The sequence below is a fragment of the Carex rostrata genome, chromosome 24, assembly GCF_964058835.1.
Source record: "Carex rostrata chromosome 24, lpCarRost1.2, whole genome shotgun sequence".
Taxonomy (NCBI): Eukaryota; Viridiplantae; Streptophyta; class Magnoliopsida; order Poales; family Cyperaceae; genus Carex; species Carex rostrata.
The window spans coordinates 2,333,568-2,345,982 of NC_135941.1; the positions used below are offsets into that span (position 1 = coordinate 2,333,568).

The 12,415-nt window shown below is 33.5% G+C and overlaps 2 protein-coding genes across 3 annotated transcripts; one reads left to right on the forward strand and one right to left on the reverse strand.

The window, feature by feature from the left end:
• Positions 1 to 3,873: 3,873 nt before the first annotated feature.
• Positions 3,874 to 5,312, reverse strand: LOC144575833 (small ribosomal subunit protein eS25w-like). The gene is made up of 4 exons (XM_078326078.1): positions 5,192 to 5,312; positions 5,016 to 5,093; positions 4,783 to 4,917; positions 3,874 to 4,125 (listed from the first exon to the last, which is right to left on the reverse strand). The coding sequence occupies exons 1-4, from the start codon at positions 5,192 to 5,194 to the stop codon at positions 4,012 to 4,014; spliced, it is 330 nt and encodes a 109-aa protein (XP_078182204.1). The 5' UTR covers positions 5,195 to 5,312; the 3' UTR covers positions 3,874 to 4,011.
• A 3,136-nt stretch (positions 5,313 to 8,448) lies between these two features.
• Positions 8,449 to 11,410, forward strand: LOC144575676 (F-box protein At4g22280-like). 2 transcript variants are annotated; one of them, XM_078325895.1, is made up of 4 exons: positions 8,449 to 8,556; positions 9,140 to 9,918; positions 10,196 to 10,360; positions 11,132 to 11,410. In XM_078325895.1, exons 2-4 carry the CDS (start codon positions 9,151 to 9,153, stop codon positions 11,231 to 11,233), a joined length of 1,035 nt encoding a protein of 344 aa, XP_078182021.1. In that variant the 5' UTR covers positions 8,449 to 8,556; positions 9,140 to 9,150; the 3' UTR covers positions 11,234 to 11,410. The 2 variants fall into 2 exon arrangements, with proteins under 2 accessions (XP_078182021.1, XP_078182019.1); XM_078325893.1 differs by having other exon boundaries at positions 9,140 to 10,080; positions 11,132 to 11,409.
• The last annotated feature ends 1,005 nt before the right edge of the window (positions 11,411 to 12,415 follow it).

The window sequence follows — 12,415 nt, forward strand, 5'->3', positions numbered from 1 at the left end:
AAGTCTATAGTATTGCTTTCCTTCTTTGAACCTGCTGAATAAATTACTTTCAATTTAATACTATTGCAAAATTTTGAACATTGTTCTCTTTTGCACATTTTTTGCATATAATATTAAACATTTTGTACATATGTACAACGCAAGACAAACTGTTCGATGTTGTAGTAGAAATTGTTGAAGTCCTAGATGAACATGGCTGGTATTATCTCTCATGTCCCATACACATAAATCGTGTGACAGCGACAAATACCTCCTTCTACTACCTGGGATGCGAGGCCGACTTAGAAGATCCTTTGCCATGGTAAGTCAACTACACTAACAAAAATATTAGAATGAAAATGTTAGACTTCTTCATTGATTACATCTTAAATCTCAGTGCAGCCACTATTAAAATAATCTAATAAGTTAACACTTCTCACCAATAGTTCATTTACTAATATATTAAAAAATAATCTCTACCAATTGTTTTCCTTTGCAATAATATTTAATATATAATATTTCTGCTATAACATAGGATTTTCTTATTAATCTCATCATCTCCAGGCTGTATTTATGCATCCGAGTTCAAGATAGTTCTGGGGAAGCAAACTTTGTCCTCATCGAAAAAATGGCAGAAAAACTGTTTGAAAATACAGCACAAGAACTACTAGCACAACAAACAAAGAAAAAAGAATTGCCATCCAAATTTAACGAGCTCCGAAAGCAAAAAAAAACTTTTCACAATAACTTGGGGCAAAAACAAGTTCAAAGTGGTCTTTCCATACTACCAAGTACTTGAGATAGGTTCCGTCCCAGCAACATCCCATACACCCATGGAAATAGAACAATCAAAAGCACAGCCAGGAACACCATCAGATGATGACCAAAAAAACAGGAACATATATAGCACAAATACAAACAACGTCATTACCAACTTTCCTTCTTTCCCTCTAATTAAACTCATTATATTTTTTTTTATACCAACTTCCCACTTGCATTACTCAGCATATACCACCATTATATTGTCCATTTGTCTTTAAAGATTCCTCATGCTTCTAAATGCAAAGTTCGCTTAATTAGACCATCAAAATATTAAACTAACTATAATTAAGGGGGAAAAATGACTTACAATAAATGAGAAAAAATACAACATAATTGGCCCTTTGATGGTTTTATTTTGTAATTAGTCATCGCTTCCATGGCCTTTGTAATAAACACAATATGCATAACTATGGTGAATTAAATATTGCCAAGCACCATTATATTAAATCACCAAAAAAAAGGCACTTTATATAGATTCATTACTAGATTTTCCACACCTGCTTATCCCATTTTTTTACATCACAAGCAAACTCGGTAACAGAGAAGTAATTTCTGCCGGCACCAAGGCTTACTCTTCTTCGAACCAAGCTTCACATACAGCCTTCTCTACGTTCAGCTTGAGGGGGGCTATTAGCAAAGTCATTAGCAGTTAGTTAGTCAAAGTTGTTATAACTAATTCTAGTCAGTCAAAGATAGTTAGAGTGGTTAGGCTCTTGTAACAGCATGATTAGAGTTAGTTAATGACTAAGCTGAGACTAGTAATCTCTCCTTTATAAGGAGCTGTAATTGATTGTAAGAAATCAGGATTGAAATAAAAAGAAACAATTTCTTCTCATCTTCTCTGTATCTACCTTACCAGTAAAATTACTTCTCTGTTATACTTCTTCCTTTCTGATACATATACAAGTTGACTTCTCCAATCTCTTAATCAACATCTTTCCAACCTTCCCTGTCTAATTTAGTCTGATATTAATTAGTTTGTGCAACTCCAATAAAGAACTAAAGGCCTCAACAACAGCTGCAAAGAGAAAAAGAAGACAACTCTTACTCGAAGAACCATCTAAAAAAGCACGAACACGGTAACAAATTACCAACTATAACCTTTGATTCATATTAGACAACTAAGATTCAATATAGAACTATTTTTCTCTTTAAAATATCAAATGTCTGACTGTATATAGTATTAGATTCACATTTTTCTCATAGGTTAATTACAAAAAAACTTAAAATCAACACATAGGTATCTCAAATAAGAGGTTTGTCGTCATGAAAAAAATGGATTATAACAATGTGCACAATCTATACCTCCAGTGTACAAAAAGAAATACTTATTCCTTACTGTACACTATCATGCCATTAACCTCCTATACTTTAAAAGTATATAACCTATACCTCCAACACATCTTATTTGGCTACATTTCTCTCACCTTAAACAATTTATATATGTATCATCAACTACACTTCTTCCTACACATCCCTTTCAGTGTTCTATTCATAACATTACACAAAAACTATATCATTCTATAAACTGTCCCACATACCTGACACTACATAATTTCTTGCAGCAGTGAAAGCGGTAAAGGAAAATGCAAGGTAGAATGAAGGCAACAGATCCACCAAAACAATTTTCCATCTTTTGAACGTTGTAAATACAGTATGTAGTAACCTAAAATACTAAATAGTGGAACAGAACCAAATGTTGGTCTGTCATAATAGCCAACTTAACATAGTAGTCACACATTTTGTACTGTAAATATTATGTGACTACTATCTCATAAAAAATAAAAAAAAAGTAGGACCTTTTTGTTAAAAGTTGTGTTCATGTCATCTAACTACAAAGCAATCTTTCTCTATGTATATATATAATTGTCTTGCTTCTTTTCAGTATGATTCTCACGTATATTAGTTCTATCCTATATAAATCTTCCATATGCTTCTCTGCCCTCTTCCATAACTGTTGCCGAAGCAATGCGAGGCCCGCGGCTAGTACGGCTAGTATATGTCTATTTTAATACCATATTTACTTCTTTTTCCAAATTTTCCTTCTAATTTTTGAATAGTTATAATAGTTATGTTGTCATTTATCTAATTACAATAGTTAAATCTCTTTTTTTTTTTATATATATATAGAAATAAACTATTCTAATAAGACATACAAGTTGAATTCTCCATTCTAACTAATTAAACTCAACCAAACACATAATATGCTATTTGGAATAGACTAACTTCAAAAATAAATCATCTATTTTTAATCCAACCAAACATATCTTTTCACAAAATTACTCAACTATAGCGTACAAACAAGACAAATAATAGTTAATCTGATTGATTAACTATTCTAAAAGCTCAAACTGTAAATATTAATTTGATTGATTAATTAATATGTAAATTTTATATTTCTTTTCTTATAACTATATAATCTTTTCAAATGGGTTTATGGAATTTGTAAAACGATGAACTAATTTATTTGATTGATGAATTAATCTCTAAAAATTAGTTTATTATCTTCCTTCAAATCTATGAATATGATATTTAATACTTGTCACATCTCGGGAAATAAATATGTTGTTATTCTTGACGAATAACAGAAACCTGTTATTCCGACCCGCGAATGAAGAAACCTTATGCTGTTATTCTTGATGAATAACAGAAAGTTCCTGTTATTCCGATCCGCGAATGAAGAGTTCTTTTTGTTGAGATTCATGTATAGAAAAATGTGAACGCGAATGAAGAGTTCTTTTTGTTGAGATTCATGTATAGAAAAATGTGAACGGTTGGGATCTGAATAACAGGTTCCTGTTATATTACTCAAGAATAGCAGCAGATTTATTTCCCACATCTCGGAGGGCATTTCTCTCCTCTTTACTTTATACCTGAAGCTAATGCGTGATTTGATAAAAATCGTTGAACAAGTGCTTAACCATTTTATACAAATTAACTCGACACCACTACTGATCTAATTTTTTTAATAATATAAGCATGAGCGTGACACAAGGATCTAAGCTAAATCATAATTCCCAGGTGGAATCAAGCATACGATGGCATTGACAGAGGAAAAAAAAACACCAAGTGTGCCTAGCAAAATTTAATCTCCATCCAAACAAAGACGCAAAACATATTCAACCAAAATTAAATTAAAACACTGCTGCTGACAGCTCTAATTGCAAATAACAAAGTACACAAAAACACTGCTTAAAAAGAAAACCACATTTAGGTGTTGGTGGCACGGGTGTAGATCTGCTGGCTAGCATGTGCTGAGACCATTCTAATAGCACCCCTTGCCATCAAATCCTTTATCGCCCTCCTAGCAAGTGATCCATTGACCTGTGTAGATAATAGCAACCAAAAGTTGGATAATTTTTCGTATAAATGAGATATACTAAAGATCTTATATGCAGACATGTAATATCATGTAATAATATCTCAAGTGTCTTTAATTCAATATGCAACAGAAGTTTCAGAAGAAGAATTATATATGTATCATTTCTACAGAATATATCTTGAACAAGAGTGTATAATCCAGATGTAGGCTAATGTGCAGGGATATATGACATGGAATCAATACAATTGTCGTTCTTCTGGATTAAATTGTACAATGCTACATAGGTTTTAAGCAATCTAAAAGGACGAACAGTAATAGACAAGATCAATGCAAAACATTTATACAACATAACAATTACGCTATAGACTGTTCATTGTAACAGAAAATTAATAAATGTGGTAAAACCATAACAAATATTAGTGTACAGCCCAGACATGATGAATATAAGCAGGTATGGACCAATGATATGGAATTCCCTGCTTATTTACAAAACAGCTTTTTGAACAGATGGACTGATGGAGCAATAAAAAAAACCAAATGCGCAATTAGTATACAAAGATGGAATGATTTTCAATCTCTATTCTCTCCAATTGATCAACACATCATAAATTAAAACACAACTATCCATAGATTTAATAGAAATTAGTGAGAACACATACCCTGAGACGCTCAGAGAGGACAGAGGGGGTGATCTGCTTGAACTTAGGCACCTCAGTCAGCATCTTGTCGTAACTCGCCTGATCAAACAGCACTGCGTTGTTTACCTTCTCCTTTTGCTTTCCCTTGCTCCACTTCTGTTATTGCAAAGCACCAAACACCATTGAACACCAACAATTCAATCAAACTACAACAAATCGAAATCAAAAACCTAAATTAGGTCAGAAAAACTAACCTTCTTCTTCTGCTTGCCACCGCCGGACTTGGCGGGCTTAGACGACGGCGGCGGAGCCTTCGAATCCTTCTTCGGCGCCTGTAATAACACAAACACGAATCGATCAAACAATTGAGAAACAAAGCTGAGAAAAAGGAAATTCTATTGAGATTTAGACGAGTTTATCTCCGCTTTACCATCTAGGTCTCTCTCGTTGAAGGTGCTTCGATCTGGGGTATACAAGAGGAGGCGCCGCCTGGTTCTGGGATTAGGGATTTAGAACGCGAAGAAGAGGATTGAGAGGTTTTATGAGGTATATATAGTAAATATGGGCCGTTGGATTTCAATCCGTCCCCTTTGATTCATCAAAGGCCGTTCATTTCGGATGCACGTAGTACGGCCTTCGATCTGTCAAATCGGGCGGGTAGGGTTGCATTTAGATAACGGGTTCAAATTATTTCGAATCCATATCCTCTGTTCTGGGAACAGAATAAAATGTTTAGATCCGTCCAATCCAATTTGGGGCGGAATGCTCGATGCCCTTCAATATTGTGCAAATTCTGATCGGATGGTAAGGATCTAAACAAGAATATTATATTACCTTATATGATATCTATTCAAAATTCTGTTAATTTCATACATGTTGAGGACTATGTTGTGTATATTGTAATATTCATTTGTACAGTAACTTAATAATGTATGTAATACGTTTTTATCCGTGTTTTAAATGACTTTTTTGAATCTTAAAAGTTATAATGTTATCATATGTTTTGGCATTGTATTGTTTTTTTTTAGTATTTCTGCGAAAATGAAATAATCGCTATTTAGAACCTTGATTTTTATAGATTCACATTTCACACGTATAAGTTAATTTATTTAGGAAAAATAATAGCTTGAAAATAGTTTCTCTTGACAACCTTTATAATAATTTTTTTCAAATTAATTCAAATAAACCAACATATATATTCTTGGACGTATTAAAAAGCTACCAATGAATTGTGTTGTCTAAATATGATTAAAATAAATTGCCTATGTCATATCGGTTATTTTTGGTTCGAGTCGACTCGCATTCAAATAATTGTCAGATCGAAAAAAAAAAACTTTATAATCGGATAATTTCGGATCACTTCAAATTAGAATTTTATTTTCGGACTGCGAGTCATATGGTTTGAATAAAAATATATTCGGATACTTGATATCTGCGGGTTTATTCATATTTGGATTTATTGAGATCCATCCAATATAGTTTTGAGTCGGATTCAGAAGTCAGAGTTTATTGGAGAGTTATTTTGGTCGGATCAGATTTAGATAAAAGAATGTTTGCTTTAAGTTGGTGTATTTTGTTGGAGCAGGAATAAAAATAACTCAAAAATAATACTATTTTTTGTGCAAATTCATATTAGATCAAGAGCTATCAACTATTTTTTTTTTTTGAGTTAACTCATTATTCTACTAATTCAATAAAAAATTAAATAAGTTACTATTCTCAATTTTGAATTAGCTCTCTTATTTAACTATTCTTTCTTTCATATCATCAATCAATGCCTCATAAAAATGAAAGGTTTAAGGCTTTTCAAGTATATCATATCATCAACGCCATCATCTATCTGACTTTTATTATCTCCCCTTATTTATTCCGATGATTCAAAACACCATTGTATTTTTCAGGGCCAAAACCGAGACAAATCAAGAACTAAGTGTGCGGACATGTGACATCTAATTTCTCATGCTCTCCTCTTGTTTAAGAGAAGTAGAGAACATATGTTTGTATTTTTTTTGTAGAAATTTTTATATGGTTAATCGTTTTGTCTTTTATTATATAGATTTTTAGAGTTGAAAAAAAATTATGTCTGAAATTTATTTGATAATAAGATTTTTATGAAATAATCATTACAAATATTTTATTTATTCTGAAATAAATATTATTTCTTTAAACTGATTCCGTATTAAAAAAAACTCTAGAGCTATAAAAAATTTAGATTTTACTCTACATTCTACAATAATCACTTTTCATGAGCATCAATTAACAAAATTCTCGATTGTAATTATGAAAGGGGTTGGACATTATTTTATTTTCCAAAAAAAAAAAAAAATCTCGATTAGACAAAATTGTTATACACTCACGGTACTCGTTACCTACTGTACCGGGATCTTTAAAACTTTACATATCCAGATGTTAATTATTCCCCGCTCAGAGGCACAAAGGGAGTGTAAGGGCCTGTTCGGTAGCATGAGAATTTTGTGGGAATGAGAATTTTTAATATGGGAATGAGAATTTCAATTTGTCAAAACCAAAGTTATTTAACCCATAAGAAATTTGTAAATGTAGGTGTTCGGAAAAAGCATGGGAAATTTGTTAGGATGTTGATTTGTTTTTCTTTTTATAGAAGAAGTAATAATAATATTAAACTATATTAAGTGTATTAATACTAATCACTGATTATGTTAGACCTCTGAATAGGAACTTAATCTAAAATTAGCTTAATCTATTAAAATTAAGTGTTGCTAGTTTAATTATGCTTGTAATAATTTCTTATATTATTAAATTGTGCTTGTTTAATTAATTCTAGCCTTTGTATTATATTTTTAAATTATGTTTTGTTTAATTATTTTTAGTTTTATTTACTTAAATTGACTCTTAGCTTCATATTACCCACATGTTTTTAATTATTTAAGTATTGTTTGTCCTACATAATTGGAGCATTATTAGAAGCAAGAATTTTTGAACTTGAACAACTTCAAATTAATTAAGCTAGAGAGAGCCATGCAAGTTGGGAAAAAAAACGGAGCTAAGACTCAATTTTTTTTCCCTTCATAAAAGTTGAAGGCTGCTGGGAACTAAACCCTTCTAGGGAAAATGAAATTGGCATTGCAAAGGTGCTGCCGAACAGTTGAAGGGAAAAAAAAAATAATTTAGTCATTTTTCCTAAGAAAACCATGGGATGAGAAGCTACCGAACAGGCCCTAAATGTGTAATGTTGTTAAAATACTGCACATTAAATTCTAGCTAGTAAACTCATCTTCGTGCTTCAGAATAGATTATTTTGGGCCTAAACAGGGCCGCTCTCTAGCCTTTAGTTCTATTAAATGGATCTTAAGCCCGTTCCAACTGGACCGGTTTAACATAATTTGCTTGTACATTTAGGCTCTGTTTCGGGCCCGCTCAGTGATAATTCATTACCCGGACTAGCACGGTAGCACCGACACCGACTGAACAAATGATTTTTGGAAAATTTAACTTTTAAGATAACGAGGCTCATTAATATTTGTGCCCGTAGGGATCGGACGGTTCTGATTCGTACTTCAGTTGCACGATTTGAATTCCATATTTAGCCACTTTACTTTCTTGATTTAACCCAATTCACAAGAACATAAACCCCCAAAATCTTTTCAAACATCCCAATCGCTTCGCGCTTTCGCTCCGCGCTTTCGCTCCGCGCCTTCGCTCCTTTCGATCCCTATCCGCGCGCCGCGCTAAAATTTTCGAAGAATCTCTTTGTCCGTCCGTCCGTCATCGCCTCTCTCTCGCTCTCTCCTCGGCCTAAATTTCAGCGTTTTTCGGGTAAGATCTCTCTCTCTCTCTCTCTCTCTCAGTCTCTCAGCCACGCTTTGAGTTGGATTGCAAGGGTTGTGCTGTACTGGTCAAATGGAAGAGTGGAAATTAGTTTAGAGGCTTAGATCCAAGCCTTTTATGTATGGAGTAACAGATTTTTGAAAGGAACAAGCAAACCTGAGGATTATTGCCAGGTCAATGATGATTTAAATAAAAGTTGAAATCTTGATACTGCTCTTGATGGGTCAGTCACTGAGTACAGTATCTGATTAGTGATGCTGGGTGTGCTTCTTATACCAAGAATGGCATTTTGGGTTTTTCGGGGTAGTTTTGCAACTTTTTTTACTTATCTTGTTTATATTAGGACTTGTAAGGTTTCTATATATAGTGGAAGGGCATTTATGCCTATTTTCAGAAGAAGAAAAAAGCCCTGAGGATTAGACAAAGATAGAGTACTTGAGTAGAGAATACACCCGTTTTCAGGATGTTGTTGTTACTTAATGAGTAATTTTATTATTAATTGTTGTTTTCTTTTGCTAATTAATTGTTACTTAATTAGTCATTAATTGTTTATTTTCTTAATTATACACAGGAGCAGGAGTTATGGATCCAACTGAAAGCCGTACAAAAAAGAGAAGAAAGATTGCACATGCAAATGTTGATAGGATAAGTGAGATGTCAGATAATTTGCTGATCCTGATTCTGTCTTCGCTGAGCACAAAGGAGGCTGTCCAGACCTCCTTGCTAGCCAAAAGGAACCTGTGGGCTGCTGTACCTGTTCTTGACTTTGATTTTGACGAATTCTGCCTAGATGATTATACCATAGAAAATCTGGAAGAATACGAAGAGAAAATCTGTGAATATGAAGAAAAATTCACAAATTTTGTTGATGGTGTTTTTGAACGCCGTGACCCATCAATACATTTGGATTCATTTAAACTCAAGTGGAATGAGGCGGAAAGCAGCCCCGATCGTGCCCCTGCATGGCTTGATACTGTTGCAAAGTCGAAACCCAAGTGTCTATCTGTCCATATTTACACAGAGAATTATTATTTTGAAGTTCCCGATTCTATCTTTTCCTGTGAGTCGTTGCAGGAGATGGAATTACAGTTGGGATTTGAAGCTATAAGTCCGAGCTCTGTAAACCTTCCCTGCCTCAAGAAATTAACCCTTAATACCATAGATATCGCAGATGAGGTAATGCAAAAGCTGTCAGCCTTGCCTGCTTTAGAAGAAATGGTGCTCTCCAACTGCCATTTGTACACCTGTGACATATCTTCTGGCACATTGAAACGTCTGGTACTTGATGGCTGTCACAATGAAATTGAGCCGGCTATCACAATTTCAACTCCGAGTCTGCTGTACTTAGAGGTACTTTCTTGGACTATGGGAACAATAAAGTTCAAAAAGCTGGAGTCTCTTCTGCAAGCATGCATCCATTGCGATAAGTTTGACGATGAGGACCCTCTGTTTTTTACGGGTCTTTCAAATGCAACCTATCTGGAGTTAATGTTGCCTAAATCGGGTGTCATGGTATGATTATTATTTGTAACTTTCAATGCTAATTTTTGGACTTGCATATTTTCATTGCAAGAACTAAGAAGTATGGAAAATATGACTGACTTGTATTTTTTTTTTGTTCTTTTAGCAAATGAAGGATGTATTGGAGGAAGGAACCACTAAATTTTCAACCTTCAATAATTTAAAGACCTTGAAAATTGGAGAATGGTGCATGACTTGTGAGTTTGATGTGGTAGCTTGTTTCCTTTTCCATGCGCGTAACCTTGAAAAGCTGACTCTGCTCCATTGCCAGGTATGTATGTGACTCTTCAGTACATAATTTTTTGTTGGTTTGCAGGATGTAGTGCAAATAATCTGATGGTTTTCACTAAGACCAACTTGAGTCTTAATTGTAGCATTCTTGCAAAATACAGTTGGTGCTAACACAGTTTTTTTTATTCCTATCTTGAGGCAGTTCTGTTGTGATTTTTCAACATTATATATGTTCTTATTTATTGCTATTGTGAAGCAGGATTAATTACTATCCAGTTTATTGGTTCTCAAGAAATAAAATAAGATCTATAGGTTACCTATTTTTAGTGCATTTTTCTATCAATAAGGTTAATAATAATAACTCTCAAATTCAGATTGTTTATTGTTTCAATTATTTTGAGAACCAATATTCAATGGGCAATAATCTCTTGGACATACTTCATATATTATTATTTTGCTTGCTTAAAATGTAACATATATCTCAAAGTCTCTAAAAATTTTAACACATATGCAAGCATGTTCTTATTTATTGGAACTTAAGAAAATATCTACCAGTCAGTAGTTTTTTAATTGGATAGACTTTTTGCATCTATCTGTGGCAATAATGAGCAAAATTGTGTGGCTTTGGAGTTCTGTGTAGACTTGTACGGAATCTAACTTGTATTGTCTATATTTAAATTATTAACTCTGATTCTATCTAGTGATGACTAGAAAAGTACTATATAATAATAGCTGGAGATGTTACTTCTGAAATGCTTGGTAATTTTGCTCTTTTAGGAATATGTGTGTATATATATATATTTTTTGGCAGGAAAGGAATAAGGAATCTCTCTCCAATTTGATAAATCTATTGGAGAGACCAAGAAAGATCTGGACCGTCGATTTTAGATTGGATGGTCTATATCCACCCTAACTGTATTCTCCCTCCCCATTTATCCATTGAGCCCATGGAATATCATGCTTTGATATCTATTATCCAATTTTAAATAGACGGTCTGGATCTATCTGGTATTCTTCAAGGAAATCAATCCCTACAAGTACTGGATTGGGGTTCAAGTTCAACCTGGATGAATACAAAGGACTGCAAAAAAAAGAGCCAGTGCTGGTTAGTATTAATAAATAAATACACTAACAAGCCTGACTGAGTTCTAAAGGTTCCAAACTTTCAACTTGAAGCCCTTGTTGAACTGCCTGTACCAATACACCGTTGGAAACTTCCCAAAACCTGTTACAAATCACAAGTTTTGAAGTTTCAGCTTAGGGGCCCTTGTTGAACAAACAAATTCTCTTACCAGAACCTGTTGCATCAGCAGTACTAGTTTTTAAGGGATGAGTCCTTCCTAATTAATTAGGGGCATTAGTTGATGAACTAGCTCTTGATTAAATTTTAATGTAGGCATGGCCAGGTCATTACAAAATGGAGATAAGCCTTGGATTGGGGAACAGTGTTGACATTATGGAAACTAATGTCAGGAAGAATGATGAATTTATGGAGATCAATGGATTGGGGAACAATTCTGACATTACCGAGCTAGTGAAGCAAGTAGATAGACATCTGAAAACCAGACGTGAGACGAATATCATTTCCTCGTAGTAGTAATTTGTGGAAGGATGATATTTGATAACTGTGTGGTGGCTGAATTCATACTCTTTTCAGATTATTCTGTTTTTGCAGTGTGATAATGAGTGTTGTTGTCTTCTTTACTTGCTTATTTAATAATTTGTGTTTCTTATGTTGTTTCATTTACCTTACAAAAAGGAAATTGAGAAACTATACATTAGAAGCATAGATAACGACTTACCAGGAATTGGATGATTTGATCATCACAGTTGGTTCTTTTTTTATGCAATTTTGAAATTAAGGTCTGAATTTTTACTTTTACTGCAGGCTCGGTTTTTCATAATAGGCATAACTGTGATAGAGATGCAAAAAATGCAAATATTGTTTAAATTAGTCTTTTTAAAATCTAAACTGTCTGGTCTTGCCTGAATTTAGAGAGCAGCCCGACTTGGGCCTATCTTGAGCATTTTTGATAAAATCGAGAGCAAAAAACAAATTAGCTAATGAAATCTTAATCCTATTTTTATGTATGAA